Genomic DNA, 25,809 nt, shown 5'->3' with positions numbered 1-25,809 from the left:
TCGTGGAACGCGATGCCTAAAGCACCCAGCATTTTAATATATATATATATAGAGAGAGAAAGAGATAAAGCTGTTGGGGTTTGGTTTTAACTTGTTTGAAATTGATTTCTGGAATTGTAAGTTTTGCAACTCGACATTGTGCAACGCCGTTGTATCCAACAGGACCCGAGTGTTGTCTTCGGTTGCGCGGTAACCGTGATCACATTGGTCCAATTCTTGATTCTAATTTCCGGATTACCGACCAATCGGATTCTTCCGCAAAATCCGATGCGGTTTTGGAATGTTGCCCGGGCTGATCCAAGTCAGTGTCACCGGCGCGTGCGCTCCGGACTTCCAGGGTCGCAAAATTGGGGGCAGTGACAGCGCAAACCCCCCCCCCCCCCCCCACACAAAGTTACATCAGCGTCAGGAGGGGGCAAATCGCCTCTAAACCACCACCCCCGCCTCTTCCCTCCCTTCCCCAGGAAACTCTGACGAACAGCTGGTCTGTAGGTGTGCCCGGCGGCAACATTAATCTGCTCGGTGCTGCCGTAGTCTAAAGATCTGTTTTCTTTTTAATCACTTCTTGGGCGTGGAGATTGTGAAATTGGTAAGTGCTTTGGAGTGAATGATTGTGTGGGCACGATCTGAAGATTGAATGCTCGGAAGAAAATGCAAATAATATTACTCCAGGTATAAGAGAAATTTCAAACTAATGAGAATCAGGAGGAACGGTTCGTTGCGTTGCTCTGTGTGAAGGTGAGTGAAATAAGACCTTATTTTTTTTTAAAGTTCATATTTGGTTAGCGATGTAAACTCTTTTTTTAGTTTGGACCGATCTTGGCATTCGGTCTCGTCTGACTTGAGTCACGAGAACTGGGTATTTTGTCCTGAGGTTTTATGTTATTCTCAGAAGCCTAATTAAAACGATCTGTTTCCTGCTTAAAAATGGATGATGAACCAATTTAACGTGTTCCCCATTTATATATATTTTTGAAAGACCGATGCATTTGAAATAATAACCCCATTACTGTTTACTGACATCTGAGATATTTGGCTATGGATCTGCACTTTCAGTATCATGGTTATATATTGTAGGATTCAAAGGATGATGGCAGATGAATTAGCAGTGGGCAAGTCTGGTCAAACTGAAGTCTTCAAGTCGCCAGAAAATTCAACTGTTCGGACAGAGTGTGATGCTGTAAACGAAGAGACACAGTTAGTGAAACCAAATGAGACAAAGGACTTGGCGAACTACTCGCAGTTGAAACTTTCGACTGAAGGGCAGGCGCTGCCCAAAAAACTGTGCGGCTATCTGAACAAGTTGGGAGGCAAAGGTCCGCTCAAAGGCTGCAAGACTCGCTGGTTTGTGTACGACCAGAAGAAATGCCATCTGTATTATTTCCGCACAGCGCAAGACAGCAGCCCGTTAGGGAGCATGGATTTATCCAACGCTGCGTTTAATTATTGCCTGGAAGCAGAGGAAGGGACCTTCGAAATCAAAACTCCGGAGAAGGATTATACTCTGAAGGTGAGTACTAAATTACAGGGTTTTTTTTTTCAATGGTGTCAATTCTAAAGGACATGTCGCCATTAACGTTCGAAAGTTACAAAAATCCAGCTTTCCTTATATAGGAATGCTTTATTCGTAAACCCATTCACCGGCTTTCTTACCAAATAGGGATGGTCGCTTTAATAAATAATTAGACATTTGATTGTGTAACAAATTAGTCAGGTTTCGGTGCTTTAGGGGAGAAATGGAGTCTTTCTATCCGTCTTTGTCTGTCTGTATGTGTGTCTCTCGCTTTCTTCTCTCGCCCTCTTCCCCTATCCAACTTTAGCAGTTTACTGTCTATATAATATTGATTAATTTGAAGCATCAGTGGTTGGGATGGGCTTTTTAAAACGCGTAACATTGGAGACTGCAAATTATTTTGGCCTTGTCTCACTTTCCACCGTCATGGTTTATTTTTTTAAAAAAATGCAATGAATATGCAAATAGCTTGGGAAATATACAGCAGGTTCGGTGGTATGATGTGCATGTATTTGCAATGTTCTGAAAAATTTCCATTAATTACAGATTTTGCCTTCTAGTTTCAAAAGATTGAGGGAATTTCTGACATACTTAACGTGCTAACTTCTGTAAAGCAAGAATGGGAATTGCACGTTTATTGTTTCAGTTTGAAATCGCGCCTAGAAGCAACTGATTTTTCTCTTTCTTGTTTCACCTACCCCAACAAGCAATTACTTTTTTCTTTGCAAGGTACGTGTAATTGTTTATAAAGAAATATGAAAGGCGAATAAATATTATTGGATAGAATGACATTTTAAATATTTGGGTAATGCACACAGTAAAGCCTGGATGACTTATCTGCAAGATTGAGTCATCATTTCCTGAGCCAATGCATTGCAGTAGCAATAATAATTTCATGCAGTGGTGCATAAACCACATTTATTTTTCTGCAAGATGTTTGCGGATTTCTTTTGCATTTCAGTTTTGTATGACAATCTGCTGGAAGCTCGAATCAAAATGATAATTTCAGTGAGGTGGAAATGCCTGGGGCTAGGTCCCTCATGAGGAAGTGGCATCTTCCCACTCTCTCTCCTGGTTGCTAAGCTGAGCCCTACCAACCAGCCAGGTGGTGGGGTGGTGACTGGAGACTTTTTAAGGCTGAAGGAAGGGGACGGAAAATCAGGTGGGCTGCTATTACATGCTTCCGCATGACTGAAGAAAATATTGGTCAGGTCTGGAAATAGGCCACCTTCCCTGTTGGAGCAGAATTTCATAGAATCTGCCCGGACCTGGAGAATATATGTGCGCCCTTCATTGGAGGGTAAATACCTTGTAAAGGCTGTTGTATTTTCCCTATGGTCACTTTGGATATCTGTGTGTGTGTTCAGATCTGTTCCACTGACGTGAGTGAATCCATCATTAGGCTAATTAATCCGGATGTGGAGCCACTGTACAACTATGCTGTTTAATTGAAGATTGTCCCATCATCCACCCTCCATAAACTTGAGCTCATCCAAAACTCTGCTGCCCGTATCCTAACTTGCACCAAGTCCCATTCACCCATCGCTCCCTGCGCTCACTGACCTACATTGGCTCCTGGACCGGGAACGCCTCGATTTTAAAATTCTCATTCCTGTTTTCAAATCCCTCCACAGCCTTGCCTATCTCTGAAACTTCCTCCAGTCCTGCGCTCCTCCAATTCTGGCCTCTTGCGCATCCCCGATTTTCATCGCTCCACCATTGGCAGCTTTGCCTTCAGCTGCCTAGGCCCGAAGTTCTGGAATTCCCTCCCTAAAACTCTCCACCTCTCTACTTCTCTCTCCTCCTCCTTTTAAGGCACTCCTTAAAACCTACCTCTCCGGCCACCTGTCTTAATATCTCCTTATGTAGCTCGGTGTGAAATTTTGTTTGAAAATCACACTTTTTTTTATTCGTTCACGGGATGTGGGCGTCGCTGGCAAGGCCGGCATTTATTGCCCATCCCTAATTGCCCTTGAGAAGGTGGTTGTGAGCCGCCTTCTTGAACCGCTGCAGTCCGTGTGGTGACGGTTCTCCCACAGTGCTGTTAGGAAGGGAGTTCCAGGATTTTGACCCAGCGACAATGAAGGAACGGCGATATATTTCCAAGTCGGGATGGTGTGTGACTTGGAGGGGAACGTGCAGGTGGTGTTGTTCCCATGCGCCTGCTGCCCTTGTCCTTCTAGGTGGTAGAGGTCGCGGGTTTGGGAGGTGCTGTCGAAGAAGCCTTGGCGAGTTGCTGCAGTGCATCCTGTGGATGGTGCACACTGCAGCCACAGTGCGCCGGTGGTGAAGGGAGTGAATGTTTAGAGTGGTGGATGGGATGCCAATCAAGCGGGCTGCTTTATCTTGGATGGTGTCGAGCTTCTTGAGTGTTGTTGGAGCTGCACTCATCCAGGCAAGTGGAGAGTATTCTTCAATGTTGTCACTAATTTTCAGAAGCCTTGGCGAGAAGCCTTGGTGAAGCACCTTGGGACGTTTTACTATGTTAAAGGCGCTGTATAAATGCAAGTTGTTCAATGCATAAACAATACTGTGAGTCATGTGTTTGACATTTACATAGAAGTGACAAGATGGGAACAGGCGATTCGGCCCAACCTGTCAGTGTTGGATGCTTGTCCTCCATGACGCTAATACAATGTGCTTGCTCTGTCTCCTTTCCATAAAGCACCTCCTTAACCTATCCTTGAATGTTGACATGGTCTCTGCTTCAATCACTAACTCTGGTCATGCATTCCACAGCCTCACAGCCCCCTGTGTAAAACAGTTTCTCCTGTTCTGTCTTAAATCTCTCACATTTAATCTTGTATCAATGTCCCCTGCAGTTCTAAACAAGTGCATTGTTCAATACTGCTGTAGTTCCAGACATACAGAACACAGCTGTTGACCTGGGGTTGCAGCAACACTAGTGGTCCAGTTTAGTCCTCTGAATTCAAAATTGCTTAATTCAAATTGTCTGATGATTTAAAAATTTTGTTTAGCTCTAAATTCCTACTTTCCTGCGATCTACATTGGTAATTCGAAAAATTGGACAACTCAACTTTCTTCAGTGCAAAACCAATGATGTTGAATTATCAAGGGCCAAGTATAACTGCATGCTCCTTGTATGTTATGTTTTCCCCTTAATTAATGTGATGTATTAGTGTAATGGCAGCTGCTTACCCATGCTCATAGAATTGTACAGCACAGAAGGAGGCCATTCAGCCCATCGTGCCTGTGCCGGTTCTCTAAAGGAGCCATCCGATTAGTCCCACTCCTCCTGCTCTTTCCCCATAGCCCTGCAAATTCCCCCCAAGTATTTATCCAATTCCCTTTTGAAAGTTATTACTGAATCTGCTTCCACCGCCCTTTCAGACAATGTATTCCAGATCATAACAACTTGCTGCGTAAATAAATGTATCCTAATGCAGGATTGCTTGATATAGTGTAACTGAAATAAGAACAGGTGTACCCATCAATGCTGCTTTTTTTAAAAAAATAAGAAAATTAATAGTTTCCTAGAAATATTTTGTTGGTTTCATCTGTTTGTTCTTGGAATGTTATTGCTGTGTCGTCCTTCAGGTGAAAGGTTAAACTGTTGTCCCAACTACTTGTTCTTGTGCTTCATTCAGACATTAAAAATCCCATGGCACGACTCCAAAATGAGAGTTCTCTGTGCCCTGGACAACATTCCTCCCTCAGCTAACAACACCTAAAACCAGGTGACTGGTGGTTCTCTCCATTGCTCATTGTGGGATATTGCTGCTGCAGAATGGTTGCTTTGGTTGCCAACATAACCAGTCACTGCACGTCAAAAGGGACACGATGGGCCGAATAGCCTCCTTCCGTGCTGTCATCTTTCTATGATGTGTTGTCTAAAGTACTTTGAGACATTTTGATATGAAAGGTCTTCTACGAATGCTATTATTAATATTAATTATTAATTCCTACATTATTGAGATTTACTAACCAGATAGGGAAGAAACTGATTTATCACATTCCATGCAAGTGGTTTAGCTGTTAATCCCTATATGTGCAGTTCTTCACGTTGACAGCCTAAGTCCAAGCCTGTTTTCTTCAATGTTGTCACTAATTTTCATTGTTTAATCAATAGGCGCGCACTCTCGCCAGGCGCTCTCTTTTGTATACTAGTGCATTTCAAGTAGTGTTGTACAAGGTGAATCGGAGGATATGGTTTCTCACCTGCCTGTTCTTTTCATGTTGCAACTTCTCTTTCCCCAACCCCTGCCACCTGACCCCCCGATCTCTCTTCTACTTCTCTCACTGTACCATTTTTTTTTAGTTATTGAAGGTGGTGAGTGGCTTGGAAAGGCTTCCAAGGACTGCAGGCCATACTTTCCAGTGGGAAAATGCGACCTGTAGCGCTGGGTTGCTCATTTGCCTCCTACCCTTTCACTTTCATTGCTTTCTGTACTCTTTTTGCCTTCCCAGTACCACTTCCTCTTTTTCAACCATTGCCCTCCATCCAATGTCAAGTCCCCTTTCTATTAACCCCCTGCCCCCATCCACTCCCTGCTCACCCCTATTCTGTCCCCCCTCACCTACTATCCTCGCATGTTGGCAGGCAGAGGCCAACAGACCCCTCACCCCCACCGTTTCCTGTGCTTCCTTTTGCCTCTCCCTTAGCCCCATCCTTTCCTGTCAGTGACTAGCCTCATCGCTTTTCTCAGTACTGCCTCCAGCATTTGGCTGTTGCCCTTATATCTTAGCGACTGGAACTGGACGCAGTATTCAAGGAGTGGTCCATTTCTTCCTGCTCCTTCTCTCCATTGCCAAAGCTCTCTGCACCCCCATCTATGACTTCTGCCCTATTCCACCCCTTATTCCCCTTATGCTTTTGACTACTCCATTCCCAGGTCTAAGCTGTAAAACAACCAATTTGTTTTTACAGAAGTACTCCATAAATAGTATTGAAATGGCTAAGGATGAAGTTGAAAATGACCCAGGAGTCATTTCCAACATCTCCAAACAATGGAGAGCAGCATTAAACAAGGACAATACAATGTTGAACCATCTAACCAAAACAGTAGAATACAAGTCTGAGGCTGTCGTGATCAAACCGTGTAGTTCTCTGGACCACCCCTTGAATATTCCGTCCAGTTCTAGTCGCTAAGATATAAGGGGAACAGCCAAATGCTGGAGGCAGCGCTGAGAAGAGCAATGAGGCTGGTCACTATGTGTCAAAAGTCAGAACTATGAAGAAAGGCGGGAAAAGTTGGACTTTTCAACCTCTTGTAGGAGGCATCGAAGAAAAGCTCTGTAAAATTGCTTGTAAGATAGTTAACAGAATGGAAAAGATTCATCAAGAAAACTACTTCAATCTAAATTCCCAGAAAGAATCATTTAAGAAACATTTGGGTGTTGCCATCTTCAGGGTCTCCTCGATGAATAAATCAAGATGGGCAGAATGAAAACAAAATGCTGGAAACACTCAGCAAATCGGGCAGCATCTGTGGAGAGAAACAGAGTTAATGTTTCAGGTCAATGACCTTTCATCAGAACTGGAAGGTGGGCAGAACGGTGGGGGGGGGGGGGGGGGTTGTCAAGTTTTGGGATTTTTGATCTTGCAGGAAGGTTTTGGAAATGAATTATGTTTTATAACAAAGTGAATTTGCAGAGGTTTGAAAAGCTGCAGGCTGCAGACTCTAAGAGCTGGGTAATGTAGATTAGTGTTCAGATGTAGCGTCTGAACCCGAGTCCTTTAGACAACAAGTTAGTTTAGAGATTCTAGTGAACCTTTTAATGAAAGGTTTATCCATTTGAGCCTGGCATGTGGTGTCTGCCGAGAATCCGCCCTTGGGCTGGGAAGGGAGCTGAACAGAGCAGAAGTCGGGATACCGCCTTTCAACTTCCTGTGAATGCAGGGAGAGAAAAGGGGGGGAAAAGTCATGAGTTGGTCAGGTTTTAAATAGAAGACTGGAAGGGACAGGCCTAGTGCTGAAAGCTAAGATGCATGAAGTCAGTTTTTTTTTTGTTTAGAAGTCACCAAAGTGAAATTGAGTGCAGAATGTGAGGTTTGTTAACAACTGTCACCCTGTTCAGAGGTGATAACATCCTTTTAATTGAACTTGGTGTTGGCAGTTTTCCACTAACCTTAAGAGTTTTGTCGACTCTTTCATGTCCAGCGACTCGTGAGGCAACCTATTTCTTCCACTCCTTTTACATCCAGCAGATCCTCTGGGTTGTTTCCGTAACAATGGATGGGCCGTTAGCCTGACCCGGGGGGACCAGTTAGATGCGATCGGTGGGGAGAGGGGGGTGGTGTTCACCGCTCCACTCTGACTCCCACCCAATGCGAGTACCCTGCCCAGTATTCAGAGGACTGGCCTCCCGCTCGCCATGGCTCCCTCAAGTGCTTTGTGCAAAGTTGCTAGTGGTCATTTCTTGACATCTGTAGTGGGTAAGTTGTTAGAGGGTATTCTGAGGGACAGAATCTACAGGCATTTGGAGAGGCAGGGACTAATTAGGAATAGTCAGCATGGTTTTGTGAGAGGAAAATCATGTCTCACGAATTTGATTGAGTTTTTTGAAGGGGTAACCAAGAAGATAGATGAGGGCTGTGCAGTAGACGTGGTCTACATGGACTTCAGCAAAGCATTTGACAAGGTACCGCATGGTAGGTTGTTACATAAGGTTAAATCTCATGGGATCCAAGGTGAGGTAGCCAATTGGATACAAAATTGGCTTGACGACAGAAGACAGAGGGTGGTTGTCGAGGGTTGTTTTTCAAACTGGATGCCTGTGTCCAGCGGTGTGCCTCAGGGATCGGTGCTGGGTCCGCTGTTATTTGTTATTTATATTAATGATTTGGATGAGAATTTAGGAGGCATGGTTAGTAAGTTTGCAGATGACACCAAGATTGGTGGCATTGTGGACAGTGAAGAAGGTTATCTAGGATTGCAACGGGATCTTGATAAATTGGGCCAGTGGGCCGATGAATGGCAGATGGAGTTTAATTTAGATAAATGTGAGGTGATGCATTTTGGTAGATCGAATCGGGCCAGGACCTACTCCGTTAATGGTAGGGCGTTGGGGAGAGTTATAGAACAAAGAGATCTAGGAGTACAGATTCATAGCTCCTTGAAAGTGGAGTCACAGGTGGATAGGGTGGTGAAGAAGGCATTCAGCATGCTTGGTTTTATTGGTCAGAACATTGAATGCAGGAGTTGGGATGTCTTGTTGAAGTTGTACAGGGCATTGGTGAGGCCACACTTGGAGTACTGTGTACAGTTCTGGTCACCCTATTATAGAAAGGATATTATTAAACTAGAAAGAGTGCAGAAAAGATTTACTAGGATGCTACCGGGACTTGATGGTTTGACTTACAGGGAGAGGTTAGACAGACTGGGACTTTATTCCCTGGAGAGTAGGAGGTTAAGGGGTGATCTTATAGAAGTCTATAAAATAATGAGGGGCATAGATAAGGTCGATAGTCAAAATCTTTTCCCAAAGGTAGGGGAGTCTATAACGAGGGGGCACAGATTTAAGGTGAGAGGGGAGAGATACAAAAGGATCCAGAGGGGCAATTTTTTCACTCAAAGGGTGGTGAGTGTCTGGAACGAGCTGCCAGAGGCAGTAGTAGAGGCGGGTACAATTTTGTCTTTTAAAAAGCATTTGGACCGTTACATGGGGAAGATGGGTATCGAGGGATATGGGCCAAGTGCAGGCAATTGGGACTAGCTTAGTGGTATAAACTGGGCGACATGGACATGTTGGGCCGAAGGGCCTGTTTCCATGTTGTAACTTCTATGTTATTTTTTTTTAAAATCCTAAATGCTTTAGTTGCCCCTCTTGCAAATCTGGTTAAATGACTTGTCTGCCTAAGTGTAAAATAACCATACATCACATCAGCTTGAATGGAGGTGGTGCTGTCTAATATTAGTCACATCCCGACAAGTCTATGAGCTAATTGCAGTTAGTGTAATTTGGCATGTGACCTACATTATTGTCCAATTGGTAGATGATAAGGTGGTGATAAAGAGGGAGTTTTGGTGTTACAGTAATGAGGGAGGGAACGACTGAGCACTTGGACAAATATGAGGTGATCAGAGAGTCAGCACGGATTTGGTAGGTCATGTCTGACTAATCTGGTTGATTTTTTTTTGATGAGGTCACTAGCATGGTGGATACAGAAGTCTCCATGGATGTTGTCTATATGGACTTCCAGAAGTTGTTTGATAAGCTTCCACATAATAAATTATCAAAAATGAAAGCACACGGAATTGGAGGTAACCTTGTGATATGAGTTGGTAATTGGTTGAGAGGCTGGCTAGAGAGACTAGGGATAAAGGGAATGTTCTCTGACTGGATGTGACCAGTGGCGTTCATCGGGGATCTGCACTGGGGCATCTGTTTTATTACCATATGATTTGGATGAAGGAATAGAGAGATGTACATCCAAGTTTTCAGATGACACTAAGTTAGGAGGCACAGTAAATTGCGTAGATGGGAGCAGGAAGTTACAAAGGAACATAACAGATATGTTAGATGGAGTTCAATGTGGGGAAGCGTGAGGTCATCCACTTCGGATCTGAGAAAAAAAAAACTGGAATATTTTCTTAACTGTGAGAGACCATGAGCTGTAGAAGAGTAAAGGGATTTGGGTATCCAGGTATACACATCACTCGAAGCTAGTGCACCGATACAAAAAGTTAATGGAATGTTAACCTTTTTATCTCGAGGGATGGGATACAAAGGAGACAGTTATACTTTCAGTTGTACAGAGCCTTAGTCAGAGCCCAATCTGGAGTATGCCTTCCCCATAATATTTAAAGTCAATCATATACAGCGCCTACTTAAATATTGTGCGGATCCCTTTCTTGCTTTCAATTGGAACATTTCGGACAATTTGTTCCAAAGCCAGCCACTCGTCTTCTGTTAGACGAATGAAACATTTCCTGATACCATCTGATTGACTTCAAATTTCAAATATTATGGTGAAGGCATGTCTTATAGTAGTCTAACTCGTGCCTTTTTTGATAGATTTTCTATGGCGAGCGTATCCAAGCTTTTTGGATAAAGGGGAATGTCGCTTACCCTCTGTTTGCCCTGCAGTTGTGGAATGTTTTTACATTGATTACTTGGAAAAGGCAGTAATCCCTGGCGTAGAATGAATTTCCATTGATATAGCACTTTATCACATTCTCAGGATGTCCCGAACTGCTTCCCAACCAATTTTGAAGTGCAGTCATTGTTGTTACTGAGGCCAGTTTGGACACAGCAGGGTCCCACATCACAGGAATGAGATGAACCAGATAACCTGTTTTCAGTGTTATAGAGCAATGTTAGCCAAGGCACTGGGAGAGCTTCATGCTCTAACTCGTAGTGTCTTGGGATGGTTTGCTTCCACTTTTGCTGGCAAATGGAGCCTTGATTTAACATCTCTGCAAGACAAAATGTGCAGAGCAGGATTCCTGTGCTGATTTTGATTTTTTTTCCCTCTCCCTCCATTCTGGGTTGTATCAATGTGAGACTTCGTTGTGTAGACTCCCTTGCTCTGTAACCTCCTCCAGCCCTACAGTCCTCCAATTCTGTCCTCTTGCGCATTCCCAATTTTAGTCACTCCACCATGCCATCGAGTTACATTGAAACTACAGCACAGAAACAGGCCACTCAGCCCGACTGGTCTATGCCGGTGTTTATGCTCCACATGAGCCTCCTTCCACCCCTCTTCATCTTACCCTATTAGCATATCCTCCTGAATTCCCTATTGGATTTATTAGTGATATCTTATATTTATGATCCCTAGTTTTGGTCTCCCTCTCAAGTGGAAACATTTTCTCTATATCTACCCTATCAAACCCTTTCACAATCTTAAAGACCTCTATCAGGTCACCCCTCTGTCTTTTCTAGAGAAAAGAGCCCCAGCTTGTTCAATCTTTCCTGATAGGTATAACCTCTCAATTCTGGTATCATCCTTGTAAATATTTTTTGTACCTTCTCCTTTAAGTTTTGTGCCAATTTTGGTTTGTTTGCTATAGCTTTTAATCTGCAAGTGATCTGTCCCATCAGCCACGAGAGCTGAAAAAGAAATCAGCAAGAGAACTTTGCAAATGCCTTCGGCTTATACGCTAACGGAGAGCAGGAAAGATCGAATATCCTCTGGTTGTCTTTATTCTCCAGGCTGAGCTGTAGAAGAAGTGGGCACAGAATGGATGCATTGACCTTAAATTTCATGACTGACGTGCTACCTCTCTGTACCTCACTCCTCCTTTTAAGTCGCTCCTTTAAAATCTACCTCATTCACCAAGCTTTTGGTCACCTGTCTAATATCTCCTTGTGTGGCTTGGTGTCCAATCTTGTCTGATAACCCTCCTGCGAAGTGTCTTGGGACATTTTACTATGTTAAGGGTGCTACATAAGTGAAAGTTGTTTCCGTGTATGTTCCTAGCCCGACACAAATGGAGAATTCTGCTTATGGTATCTATCAGCCAGCAGGCAGGCATTGACAGCACCACAGTTGTATCTGAATGACAGATGTTGTCCATGCTATGACATTAATCAATCAATTGTGTAGGTTCTTCAATGTCTAATTATTATTTCTAATAAAAGTATCCAAAATTTATGGCGGCAATTTTAACCTAACCTGCCCGTCGGGAAAGTGATGGGACGGGTGCGATGCTGATTTTACCCCCCCCCCCGGGCCTGATTTTACTCCGTTGAGTTATGTTAAAATTACCTCCACACCCCCTCCCCGCCCCATATGTTTCAATGGGCAAATAGCTCTTTTTTTTCCAACAATTGATACATGCTACACTATTTAAGTCCCATTTAGGGAAAAAAAAGTGCACGGTTCCAAAAATAACCTTATCAAATGGGGAAATGTTTCACAATTTCGATTGACTGAAATGCAACAGATGTTTCCTGTCCTTTTAAATATTACTTTCTCACATTAAGCCCCGACTCCAAATGTGGTAGAAGCAAAAAAAAACGCAAAATACCACAGATGCTGGAAATCTGAAACAAAAAATAGAAAATGCAGAAATGCTTCAATGGGTTGTACCTGAAAAAGTAACTTGTCACGTCCCTTCACAGCAACAACAACTTCCGTTTATATAGTGCCATTAATGTAGTAAAACATCCCAAGGCGCTTCACAGGAGGGTTATCAAACAAAATTTGACACTGAACCACGGAAGGAGATATTAGAATGGGGGTAATATCTTAGCATGGATAGAGGATTGGCTAAAGGACAGAAAACAGAGTAAGGATAAATGGGTCATACTCAGCTTGGCAGTCTGTAACTAGTGGGGTGCCACAAGGATCGGTGCTTGGGCCTCAGCTATTTACAATCTATATTAATGACTTAGATGAAGGGACCGAGTGTAATGTACCCAAGTTTGCTGACAATGGGAAAGTAGTAAACAATTTTACAACACCAAGTTATAGTCCAGCAATTTTATTTTAAATTCACAAGCTTTCGGAGGCTACCTCCTTCGTCAGGTGAACGATGTGAAAATGAAATCCTCGAGATGAAATCGCATTTATAATTCACAGAACAATGCTTGGTGAGTACAGACAGTTTTTTCAACTGCCCGTTGCCAAGGCAATCAGTGTGCAGACAGACAGGTGTTACCTGCCAGGTCTCACAGAATATACAAATCACCAAAAAAAAACAACAAACAAAAAAAAACAGAGATAGAGAGGTAGAAACATAGAAAAGACAGCAACTGACCCGTTATATTAAAAACAGATAACATTTGTTCGCTGGTGGGGTAACGTGTAGCGTGACATGAACCCAAGATCCCGGTTGAGGCCGTCCTCATGGGTGCGGAACTTGGCTATCAATTTCTGCTCGGCGATTTTGCGTTGTCGTGTGTCTCGAAGGCCGCCTTGGAGTACGCTTACCCGAAGGTCGGTGGATGAATGTCCATGACTGCTGAAGTGTTCCCCGACTGGGAGGGAACCCTCCTGTTTGGCGATTGTTGCGCGGTGTCCGTTCATCCGTTGTCGCAGCGTCTGCATGGTCTCGCCAATGTGCCATGCTCTGGGGCATCCTTTCCTGCAACGTATGAGGTAGACAACGTTGGCCGAGTCACAGGAGTATGAACCATGCACCTGGTGGGTGGTGTCCTCTCGCTATGGCCATCCCCACACCTCCACTACTCGCCTTTAAACAGCCACCCAACCTCAAACAGACCATCGTTCGCAGCAAATTACCTAGCTTTCAAGAGAACAGCGTCCACGACACCACACAACCCTGCCACGGTAACCTCTGCAAGACATGCCAGATCATCGACACAGATACCACCATCACACGAGAGGACACCACCCACCAGGTGCATGGTTCATACTCCTGTGACTCGGCCAACATTGTCTACCTCATACGTTGCAGGAAAGGATGCCCCAGAGCATGGTACATTGGCGAGACCATGCAGACGCTGCGACAACGGATGAACGGACACCGCGCAACAATCGCCAAACAGGAGGGTTCCCTCCCAGTCGGGGAACACTTCAGCAGTCATGGACATTCATCCACCGACCTTCGGGTAAGCGTATTCCAACGCGGCCTTCGAGACACAACGCAAAATCGTCGAGCAGAAATTGATAGCCAAGTTCCGCACCCATGAGGACGGCCTCAACCGGGATCTTGGGTTCATGTCACGCTACACGTTACCCCACCAGCGAACAAATGTTATCTGTTTTTAATATAACGGGTCAGTTGCTGTCTTTTCTATGTTTCTACCTCTCTATCTCTTTTTTTTTTGTTTGTTGTTTTTTTTTTGGTGATTTGTATATTCTGTGAGACCTGGCAGGTAACACCTGTCTGTCTGCACACTGATTGCCTTGGCAACGGGCAGTTGAAAAAACTGTCTGTACTCACCAAGCATTGTTCTGTGAATTATAAATGCGATTTCATCTCGAGGATTTCATTTTCACATCGTTCACCTGACGAAGGAGGTAGCCTCCGAAAGCTTGTGAATTTAAAATAAAATTGCTGGACTATAACTTGGTGTTGTAAAATTGTTTACAATTGTCAACCCCAGTCCATCACCGGCATCTCCACACAATGGGAAAGTAAACCGTGAGGAGGACACGAAGAGTCTGCAAAGGGATATAGACAGGTTAAGTGAGTGGGCAAGAAGGTGGGGAAATGTGAGGTTATTCACTTTGGTCGGAAGAATAGGAAAACAGAATATTGTATGAATGGTGAGAAACTATTAAATGTTGGTGTTCAGAGAGACTTGGGTCTCCTCATACAAGAAACACAAAAAGTTAGTATGCAGGTACAGCAGCCAATAAGGAAAGCAAATGGCATGTTGGCCTTTATTGCAAGGGGGTTGGAGTACAAGAGTAAGGAAGTCTTACTGCAATTGTACAAGGCTTTAGTGAGACCTCACCTGGAGTACTGCTTACAGTTTTGGACTCATTATCTAAGGAAGGATATACTTGCCTTGGAGGTGGTGCAACAAAGGTTCACTAGATCAATTCCTGGGATGACAGGGTTGTCCTATGATGAGAGGTTGAGTAGAATGAGCCTATACTGTCTGGAGTTTAGAAGAATGAGAGGTGATCTCATTGAAACATATAAGATTCTGAGGGGGCTTGACAGGGTAAATGCTGAAAGATTGTTTCCCCTGCTTGGATTGTCTAGAACTAGGGGGCATGGTCGCAGGATAAGGGGTCAGCCATTCAAGACTGAGATGAGGAGGAATTTCTTCATGCAGAGGGTTGTGAATCTTTGGAATGCTCTACTCCAGAGGGCTGAGTCATTGAATATATTCAAGGCTGAGATAGATAGATTTTTGGACTCTAGGGGAATCAAGTGATATGGGGATCAGGCGGAAAAGTTGAGTTGAGGTTGAAGATCAGCCATGATCTGATTGAATGACAGAACAGGCTCAAGGGGCTGTATGGCCTACTCCTGCTCCTATTTCTTATATTGCTTAAAATTTGACATCGGATGACGTAACCGATGTTTTATACAGTTCTAGCATAACCTCCCAGCTCTTATATTCTATGCTTTGGCTAATAAAGGAAAGTATCCTGTTTGCCTTTTTAACCACCTTATCTACCTGTCCTGCTACCTTCAGGGATCTGTGGACATGCACTCCAAGGTCCTTTGTTCCTCTACACTTCTTCGTATCCTCCCATTTATTGTATACTCTCTTGCCTTGTTTGCCCTCCCCAAATGCATTACCTCACACTTCTCTGGATTGAATTCCATTTCCCACTTTTCTGCCCACCTGACCAGTCCATTGATATCTTCCTGCAATCTACAGCTTTCCTCCACACTATCAACCACACGGCCAATTTATGTATCCTCTGCAAACTTCTTGATCAAACCCCCGACATTCAAGTCCAAATCATTAATATATACCACAAAAAACAAGAGACATGGTACTGAGCCTTGCGAGACCTTACTGGAAACAGCCTTCCAGTCACAAAATCACCTGTCAACATTGTCCGTTGCTTCCTGCCATTGAGCCACTTTCCCTTGGATCCAATGGGCTTTTACTTTTCTGACCAGTCTGCCATGTGGAACCTTGTCAGAAACCTTGCTAAAATCGACGTACACTACATCAAACGTGTTACCCTCATCGACCCTCCTTGTTACCGCCTCAAAAAATTCAATCAAGTTAGTCAGACACAACCTCCCCTTAACAAATCCATGCTGACTGTCCTTGATTAACTTGTGCCTTTCTAATTGACGGTTTATCCTGTCCCTCAGAATGGATTCCAATAATTTGCCCACCACCGAGGTTAGACTGACTGGCCTCTAATTACTCGGTCTATCTCTTTTTTTCCCTTTGGAAACAACGGTACAACGTTAGCAGTCCTCCAATCCTCCGGCACCACGCCTGTAGCCAGGGAAGATTGGAAAATGATGGTCAGAACCGTTGCTATTTCCTCCCTTGCTTCACTTAACAGCCTGGGAGACATTACATCTGGGCCTGGAGATTTATCTACTTTCAAAGATACTAAACCCCTTAATAATTCCCCTCTCACTATGTTTATCCCATCCAATATTTCACACTCCTCCTCCTTAACTACAATCTCTGCATTGTCCCCTTCTTTTGTGAAGACAGACTCAAAGTATTCATTAAGAACCATACCCACATCTTACACCTCCACACATAGGTTACCTTTTTGGTCTCTAATAGGCCCTAACCTTTCCTTATTTATCCTCATGCTCTTTATGTATTTATAAAACTTTTTTGTTTTCCTTAATTTTACTTGCCAGTATTTTTTCATGCCCTCTCTTTGCTTTCCTAATTTCCTTTTTAATTTCACCACTGCATTTTCTACACTGCTCTCAGCTTTCTGTAGTATTGAGCTCTTGGTGTCTGACATAAGCTTTCCTTTTCTGCCTTATCTTACTCTGTATTCTCCTTGTCATCCAGGGAGCTCTAGATTTGGCAGCCCCACCCTTTTTTCTTTGTGAGAACATGTTTACTCTGCACCCCTTGAATCTCCTCCTTGAATGCCTCCCACTGCTCTGACATTGATTTACTTTCAAGTAGCTGTTTCAAGTCCACTTTTGCTAAATCACTTCTCAGCTTAGTAAAATTGGCCTTTCCCCAATTTAGAACTTTAACTGCTGTTCTGTTTTTGTCCTTTTCCATAACTATGCTAAATCTAACTGAATTATGATCACTACCACCAGAATGCTCTCCCACTGATATTCCTTCCACCTGCCCAGCTTCATTCCCTAAAACTGAATCCAGAACTGCCTCGCCTCTTGTTGGGTTTGCTACATACTGGCTAAAAAAGTTCTCCTGAATGCAATTGAAGAATTCTGCGCCCTCTATACCTTTTGCACTGATTGTATCCCAGTTAATATTCTGGTAGTTGAAATCCTCTACTATTACTGCCCTATTGTTTTGCACTTCTTGGAAATTTGCCTACATATTTACTCTTCTATCTCCCTCTGATTGTTTGGGGGTCTATAGTACACTCCCAGTAGTGTGACTGCCCCTTTTTTGTTCTTTAGCTCAACCCATATGGCCTCATTTGATGCTCCTTCTAACATATCATCCTTCCTCACAGCTGTAATTGTTTCTTTAACCAATATTGCCACCCCCCCCTCTTTTTATCCCCATCTCTCTTGTCTGAAAACCCTGTAACCAGGAATGTTGAGCTGCCATTCCTGCCCCTGTTTAAGCCATGTTTCTGTAATATCGAAGATATTGTACTTTCACCTGTCTATCTGTGTCCTTAGCTCATCTGCCTTATTCACTATACTCCTTGCATTGAGGCATATACCATTAAGCACTGCCAAACTCTTTTGTTGTCTTGTTTCTTAGCCTTGTTTCCTCTGCATTCCAAACCCATTTACTAATTTTCTGCCTTCCATTTCCAGCTCTGCTTCTGAATCTGCGTTCAGGTTCCCATTCCCCTGCCAAGCTAGTTTTAAACCCCCCCCCACCACGGCACTCGCAAACCTCCCCGCGAGGATATTGGTCCCAGCCCTGTAGACGTGCAACCTGTCCGGCTTGTAGAAGTCCCACCTCCCCCAGAACCAGTCCCAATGCCCCAGGAATCTAAAGCCCTCCCTCCTGCACCATCTCTCCTCTTAAAGGAGGAAAGAGAGGTTTAGGGAGAGAATTTCAGAGCTTAAGGCCTAGGAAGCCGAAGGCACGGCCGCCAATGGTGGAGTGATGATAATTGAGGATGCGCAAGAGGCAAGATTTGGAGGAGCTCAGAGATCTCGGCGGGGTGGGTTGTAGGGCCGGAGGAGGTTACAGAGAAAGGGAGGGGGTTGAGGCCATGGAGAGATTTGAAAACCAGGATGTGAATTTTAAAATCGAGGCGTTGCTGGACCGGGAGCCAGTGTCGGTCAGCGAGCACAGGTGATGGGTGAACGCGACTCGGTGCGAGTTAGGAAATGAGCAGCAGTTTTGGATCAGCTCAAGTTTACGGAGGGTGCAAGGTGGGAGGACGGTCAGGAGAGCATTGCAATCGTCGAGTCTGGAGGTAACGATGCACAGATGTAGGTTTCAGCAGCAGATGAGCTGTGGTGGGGCAGAGATAGTGATGGACTTGGTAAGGTTTCCACTATTTTCTGTGTTTGTTTAGAATGTTGCAGATTTGCCTGTCTTTTATTTGCTGCGTATGGCTCGCGTCTTTTTTTAAAAAATGACTCTGGTGACAGGACAGCTGTGCTGTTGCTGAGTTGTGCGATAATGGGCGACCGTTCTCCCCTATGATTCTTAACATGTTGAGTCCTTCATCCTAGCTGGATGTTGAGTAGGGGGAAGATGCACAGAGATGGAACTGTCAAAGCTCCTTGAATGCTGGTTTTAATTAACCATTTGAAAATTGGAAGAATGGTTTTTTAAAAAAAAATGGGGGCTTTTTCTCTAGAAAAGAGAAGACTGAGAGGTGACCTAATAGAGGTCCTAAAAATGATGAAAGGGTTTGATAGGTTAGATGTAGAGAAGATGTTTCCACTTGTGGGGGAGACCAGAAATAAGGGCCATAATTATAAAATAGTCATTAATAAATCCAATAAGGAATTCAAAAGAAACAACTGTATTCAGAGCAGTGAGAATGTGGAACTCGCTACCACAAGGAGTAGTTGAGGTGAATAGCATAGATGCCTTTAAGGGGAAGCTAGATAAGTAGATGAGGAAGAAAGGAATAGCAGGAGATGTTGATAGGCTTAGATGAAGTAAGGTGCGAAGAGGCTCGTTTGGAGCATAAACACCAGCATGGAGCAGTTGGGCCGAATGGCCTGTTTCTGTGCAATAAATTCTACGTAATGTAATTAATCATTTTGGAGACTACATAGCAGCATCTCGGCTACAAAAATAAAACAGCAAGTCTTTACATTATGGTCATAATATGTGACGTAAATCAAATTGCTGTTTACCCCACTGACTTAACAAGCAGTCTCACCTGGTGCAGAGGTATGGAAGGAATTCCCCCCCTCCCTCCCTGTTGTCTTGTCCATTCTTACTAAGCTTCTGAAACTAGCCTTCGTTGTTGTGATACTATGGGATGTAGAGTCAAGAGTGTGTGTAAGTAATTGAAAACGCTAAGGAGAACTAAAGAAAAAGCTCTGTTGCCCATATCCTAACTCGCACGAAGTCCTGTTTACCCATCACCCCTGTGCTCGCTGACCTATATTGACTCTCCGTTCACCAACGCCTTGATGTTTAAAATTCTCATCCTTGTGTTCAAATCCCTTCATGGCCTCGCCCCTCCTTAACTCTAACTTCTTCCAGTCCTACAACCCTTTGAGATCTCTGCGCTCCTCCAATCCTTCGCTGTATCATTGGCAGCCCTGCCTTCAGCTGTCAAGGTTCTAAACTCTGGAATTCTCTCCCTAAACCTCTCCGTCTGTCTCTCCTTTTTAAGACGCTCCTTAAAACCAACTCTTTGACCAAGCTTTTGGATACCTGTGCCAATATCTCCTTATGTGGCTGTCATATTTTGTCTGATAACACTCCTATGAAGCGCCTTCTGATGTTTTACTGAAAGGTGCAGTATAAATGCACGTTATTGCTGTTGTACTGCTTTTTTAAAAAAAGAAACTAATTCTATTGGAATGCCTGTACGGCCAGTGTCTACTGGGGTGAAAGGAATCTGAAGACTGGACAGGGTAATGAAAATGTCTTTTGTTTTAAAACAAAAATTAATGTGTTTTCAGGCAAAAAATAGAGAAGTCATGATGTACTGGTTACAGCAGTTGCAACAAAAACGCTGGGAACATGGTGATGAGCAGAACCATCTCCTTCTGGACGGCCTCACCATCTCCACGCAGCAACCTGAGTCACCACCAGCGTGTAAGTCAGAAGGTAGGTCCAGCCCCTTTGCACTTGGATGTTCTGAAGCTTAACGTGAACACTTTTTAATAAAAAAAATAGAAGTTAAAGCGAGGCTCCTCTATATCAAATAATGGCACGTGTAGAAGCACCGAGGATTGCTCAGCCTTACTCCCAGCGCTTTTAAACTAAAGGCAGTTTCCATAAGCAGATTTACCGAGTCTCCTGTGAACTGAAACTTGTGCTCTGTGAACTGAAACTTGTGCTCTTCTGTGTTCTGTGACTGGGATAGTGCTTCCAGGATTAACAAATACCCTTTAATCGCAGTACAACGCACCAAAAAGAATGTCGGATGCCCAGCAAACCTTGCAATCCGCGCTCAAAGGCGGTAAATATCATACTGTTAGTTTGAGCCTAAATTGAGAAGAAAAGAACTTACATTTGTCTTCAGGACGTCCCAAATTAAAAAGACTGACTGACTTGCATTTCTAGAGCGTCTTTCACGACTTCAGGACACCCCAAAGCACTTTACAGCCAATGAAGTATTTTTTGAAGTGTAGTCACTGTTGTAATGTAAGGAAATGCGGCAGCCAATTTGCACACAGCAAGTTCCTACAAGCAGCATCAGATAATCTGTTTTTAGACATTGGTTGAGGGATAAATATTGGCTCAGGACACCAGGGAGAACTCTCCAGCTCTCCTTCGAAACAGTGTCATGGGATCTTTTACATGCACCTAAGAGAGCAGACGGGGCCTCGATTTAATGTCTCATCTGTTGGACGGCACCTCTGGCAGTGCAACACTCCCTCAGTACTGGCATTGGGAGTCTCAGCCTGGATTTTGTGCTCCAGTCTCTGGAGTGGGACTTGAACCCACCACCCTTCTGACTCAGAAGTGAGAGTGTTACGCACTGAGCCAGGGCTGACACAAATTACTTCGCAGCCAACAAATCACTTCTGAAGTGTAATCACGAATGTAGCAGCCAAAATTTGAACACAGCAGGTTCCAACAAATGACTAGTTAATCTGTTTTGGTGGTGTTGGTTGAGGGAAGAATTTCAGCTGGGGAAACTCCCTTGCTCTTCCAACCATGCCCCGTGATCTTTAACATCGACCTGAACAGACACAGTGGGCCTCAGGCAACCAGACACTCAAGTGTCGGTCTACAGTATGTGCTGACTTCTAGGGTGTGGGGCTTGAATCTATAGCTGTCTGACTCGGAGGCGAGAGTGCTACCCACTGAGCCAAACTGAAATTTATTTACAAGTACGATAATTACACATTAGTAGAAAAACACAGCAAGGTGCTGATGGTACAGATACTTGGTAAGTAACAAATATTGGATGCTTTTCAAGACTTTGGCAGACTTTGCAGTGTAATGTTTGTATGAGGGTGAGGTGATATTCTTGTACATTGCATGTTGCTCAGCTGGCCGCTTCAGCTGAGGGTTGCCAACTCTGGTTGGATGTTTCATCACATGACCCTCCCACCTCCAATGGCCCTTTATAATCAAACAGCCTTTTTTTTCCCCATTTCCAATATTTCTATAACAAACAAACTTGTTCAAAGAAAAGACGAACAAAAGAAATAGAAGCTGGAGCAGGCCATACGGCCCCTCGAGCCTGCTCCGCCATTCAATAAGATCATGGCTGATCTTCTACCTCAACTCCCACCCTATCCCCATATCCCTTGATTCCCTTAATCCAAAAATCTATCTATCTCAGTCTTGAATATACTCAATGACTGAGCATCCACAGCCCTCTGGGGTAGAGAATTCCAAAGATTCACAACCCTCTTAGTAAAGAAATTTTTCCTCATCTTGGTCCTAAATGGCCTACCCCTTATTCTGTGACTGTGACCCCTAGTTCTAGACATTTTTTTTAATGCCCCTATGATTTTTCTCCTGGGCTGCTTGCAGCAGTGTCCTGGTGATTAATCTTCCCGGAGGGTTGGCAACAACCCTACTTTAGACTCAATTGAGTATAAGTGGAAACGTTCTTTTCATTGTACCCTTTTTTTTTGGCGGGGGCTCTCCAGAATTAGAGATGCTACAAAAAGGATTTGCATGCCATAACTGGTGAGCAATGTGATATACAAGGTTTTTTTTTTCCCATTTCCAATATTTATGTAACAAACAAAAGTATTCAAAGAAAAGTAGAGTGTAAGAAATAGTAGCTGGGATAGGCCATACGGCCCCTTGAGCTTCTCTGGTGTGGCAGGATGGGGCTTCCACCTGTCCCTCTGACCCTGCTGTGATTTCGACCCATTTTTTGTGGGTCAGGGGTCACTTAAGATGCAGGGAGGGCTCCTGGCAGGATTTCCATCACCGAGTGAGCCTGCAGCTGCTGAAGTGGACAATCCAGCGATGGGGCCTCTGTTGCAGCCACCCAAGGAGGTGTCGATGGACGTTAAAGGGGCAGACGCCCCCCCTCACCCCCCCCCCCCCCCCCCCCTCTCACCTACCTCCCACAAAGGTCAAAGGACTGAGGCCTACAAAACTTAATGCTGGGGGCTGTATTGGAGGTTAAGGAGGCTTCAACCAGTCCCTTTCCCTCCATTTACAGAATTCTGGGCCTTACTGACTACCTCTGGCCTGTTTTTCAAAAGTGTAGTAAGAAAAGAGAGCTACTGTCTTTAGTCTAGTTATCTCAAAATCATGAATCTATGATCAGAGAACAAAAAAAATATACAACAGAGAAATTTTCCTTATTTAAGGTAGGATGAAAGCTTGGCTTCTTTCACCAGGATAACACTTGAATAATGATGGGGTTCATGTATTAAAAGCTCCAGTTTCACTGCATGGCACTGTTTTCCTTTGTAATCTTGAGGGAATAGACCAAACCTTTACTTATTTGAAAATATTTATTTACACTTTAAGGGAACAAACTGGATATTCCAGCTGTCATGAAAGGGTTAGTGTGCTGTAAGTGCTTTATAATCATCAGTTTTTTTTATGGTAAGGCACATTGAATCATCCTAGAGTGCGTCATTGAGGTGGTGGGATCTTGTGAATGTTCAGGAAGGGAAAACACCTCAAAGATGGAACTTCTGTTCCCATTTGGAGTTGTTTTTTGGTAATCACCAGCTTGTTTTAACATGAAAGCGTCTCTCTGAAGTTAGATGACAATTGCTTGGAAGCCAGTACGAAATTCACGGCATAAATCTTGCCAATCTCGTTCTTCCACTCTAGAAGGGATGGTGAATTCAGAATGCCTTGATGCTGACAAACTAGATCTGTGATCAGATGTGGCTTTCTTTGCAAGAAGTTAACGTCATGTGATTTTATCAATAAAGGATAAACCTTTACCTTCTGGGGAATGTTTTCCATCAGATGTGCATCTCAAATAATTGTAATGCGATATTTGCCTCTGTTACTTAGAAAACTTGAGACATTCCTAATTAGCCATTACATTAGATAGTTTTTAAAAAAAGTGACCTCAGGATGTCCCAAAGTGCCTCATAGCTAATGAAGTACTTTTTGTGAAGTGTAGTCACTGTTGTAATGTAGAGAAATGCAGCAGCCAAATTGCACAGAGCAAGGTCCCACAAACAGCAATGAGATAATCTGTTTTCGACAATGTAGGTTGAGGGATAAATGTTGGCCAAGGCTCCAGGGAGAATTCCCCTGCTCTTCTGCAAATAGTGCCATAGGAACTTTTACATCCAACTGAGAGGGCAGACGAGGACCTCTGTTTAACATCTCATCTGAAAGACGGCATCTCTCGCAGTGCAGCACTCCCTCAGTACTGGCACTGGAGAGTCAGCCGAGATTTTGAGCTCAAGTTTCTAGTGTGGGACTTGAACCCACAACCTTCTGAGGCCAGAGTGCTACCCACTGAACCACGGCTGATACCTTATTGCAGAATAAGCCTCTGATTCACTGTGAACAACGCCAAGGGAGATCTGCCAGTGCATGTCCGAGCACAAGAGGAAAATGTTGATACCTGTTTTTTAAAAAAAAGTGAACAAAAAAATGTAAATTGCCCGATCCTGTTGGCTGTACCTTGAAAGAAGAGAAGTCTGGTGTGTTGGCACGTTCTGAGATCATGTGTGGTCAACTGCAGTTACAGTTGTAATTTAGTCTGCTGGTTTTCACAATGAACTGTTTATTGTGCATGGGACAACCAGCCACACCAGAGTAACGATTAACCGCAATGGCAGAGCCCCAGCCTCTGATTCATTGTGAAGGAATATGATTAAATCATCAATTATAACTAATTGGTCAACAAACCTTTTAATTCTTAGTACTGTGTAGACATTTAGATTGAACAACAAATTTTGAAGGATATGATATTCCAGTGACTTTGATGGGTTTATACTTATGTAGCGTTAGGACTAAAAACACAATATAATATCTTAATTTTGGAACTGGTACATGCTTCTACTCAAATTGAAGGACTTTGGGGATAGAGAACAGGACACCTTTCTACTTCGTGCCTTCAGTGTTGGCATTGAGCACTCCTAATTTAGGTAATAACCCTCCGAGACCTCTGCGCTCCTCTAATTCTGGCCTCTTGCGCATCACCGATTTTCTTCGCTCCACTATTGCCGGCCGTGCCTTCAGCTGCCTAGGCCTCAAACTCTGGAATTCCCTCCCTAAACCCCTCTGCGCCTCTCTGCTCCTTTAAGGCGCTCCTTAAAACCTACCTCTTTGACCAAGCTTTTGGTCACCTGTCCTAATATCTCCTTATGTGGCTCGGTGTCAAATTGTGTCTGATAGTGTTTCTGCGAAGCGTCTTGAGACATTTTACCACATTAAAGGTGCTATATAAATGCAAGTTGTTGTTGCTGTAGCACACAGGCTTGATGCAGAGTAAAGTAATGAGGAGAAATATAAAGGCATACGTTAGCAGAATGGGCAGACAGGTAGCAGATGAAACTTGATGTGGATAAATGTGAGGTAATGTATCTTTGGAGGGACAACAAGAATGGGAGCCTATACTCAATGGAATGATGCTGAGTAATTCCCTGAAATTACAGGTAGATAAAGCTTTTAGGCTAACAGCAATTTGGGGTTTTATAAATAGAGGCATAGGATACAACAGTAAAGTAAGGATAAATTTGTACAAGGCAGTTTTGGGTGCCTCATTATAGGAAGGGCATTAAAGCCCTTAGAGAGTGTGCAGCGTAAATTCACCAGGATGACGTCAGTGATGGGAAACTATAGTTATGAGAGACTTCAGATACTGGCACTATTTCCACTGGAGTGGTGAAAGCTAATAGAAGATTTAATAGAGGTTTTTTAAAAATTATGAAGGGTTTTTAAAGAGTGACTAGGGAAAGGCTATTTCCTCTGGTTGGGGAGTCGGTGACTAGGGGTCATCAATTTAATGTCGCCACTAAGACAATGAGCTGAGAGGTTAGGGGAAATTTTGATAGAATCCATATACACTACATCTACTGCATTCCCTTTATCCACTTCTTCTTCAAAAAAAAACTCTCAAGGAAAGAGCTGTATTTGTTCTCAAACGTGTCCCATTGTTGTCAAAACTGGCACTGTCCTGTTTTATGTTCCTAGGTCAGTTTGCCATCAATTTTTCCCCAGGCCAATTGTGCTACAATATCATAGGCATTGCTCCTTTTATAGGGATG

General features: G+C 43.7%; 1 protein-coding gene across 1 annotated transcript in view; it reads left to right on the top strand.

Moving 5' to 3' along the window:
• Positions 1-1,029: 1,029 nt before the first annotated feature.
• The window catches only part of tbc1d2 (TBC1 domain family, member 2), a 69,527-nt gene continuing 44,747 nt past the window's right edge, over positions 1,030-25,809 (top strand). The window contains exons 1-2 of the mRNA XM_067983544.1: positions 1,030-1,510; positions 20,104-20,251. Of these exons, the coding sequence (XP_067839645.1) occupies positions 1,061-1,510; positions 20,104-20,251 (598 nt within the window). The 5' untranslated portion in view covers positions 1,030-1,060. The remainder of the gene's footprint in view (positions 1,511-20,103; positions 20,252-25,809) is intronic.

Source organism: Heptranchias perlo, chromosome 4, assembly GCF_035084215.1.
Source record: "Heptranchias perlo isolate sHepPer1 chromosome 4, sHepPer1.hap1, whole genome shotgun sequence".
NCBI classification, from domain to species: domain Eukaryota; kingdom Metazoa; phylum Chordata; class Chondrichthyes; order Hexanchiformes; family Hexanchidae; genus Heptranchias; species Heptranchias perlo.
Note: the sequence above shows the minus strand (reverse complement) of the source record. Positions and strands in the feature narration are given on the sequence as shown.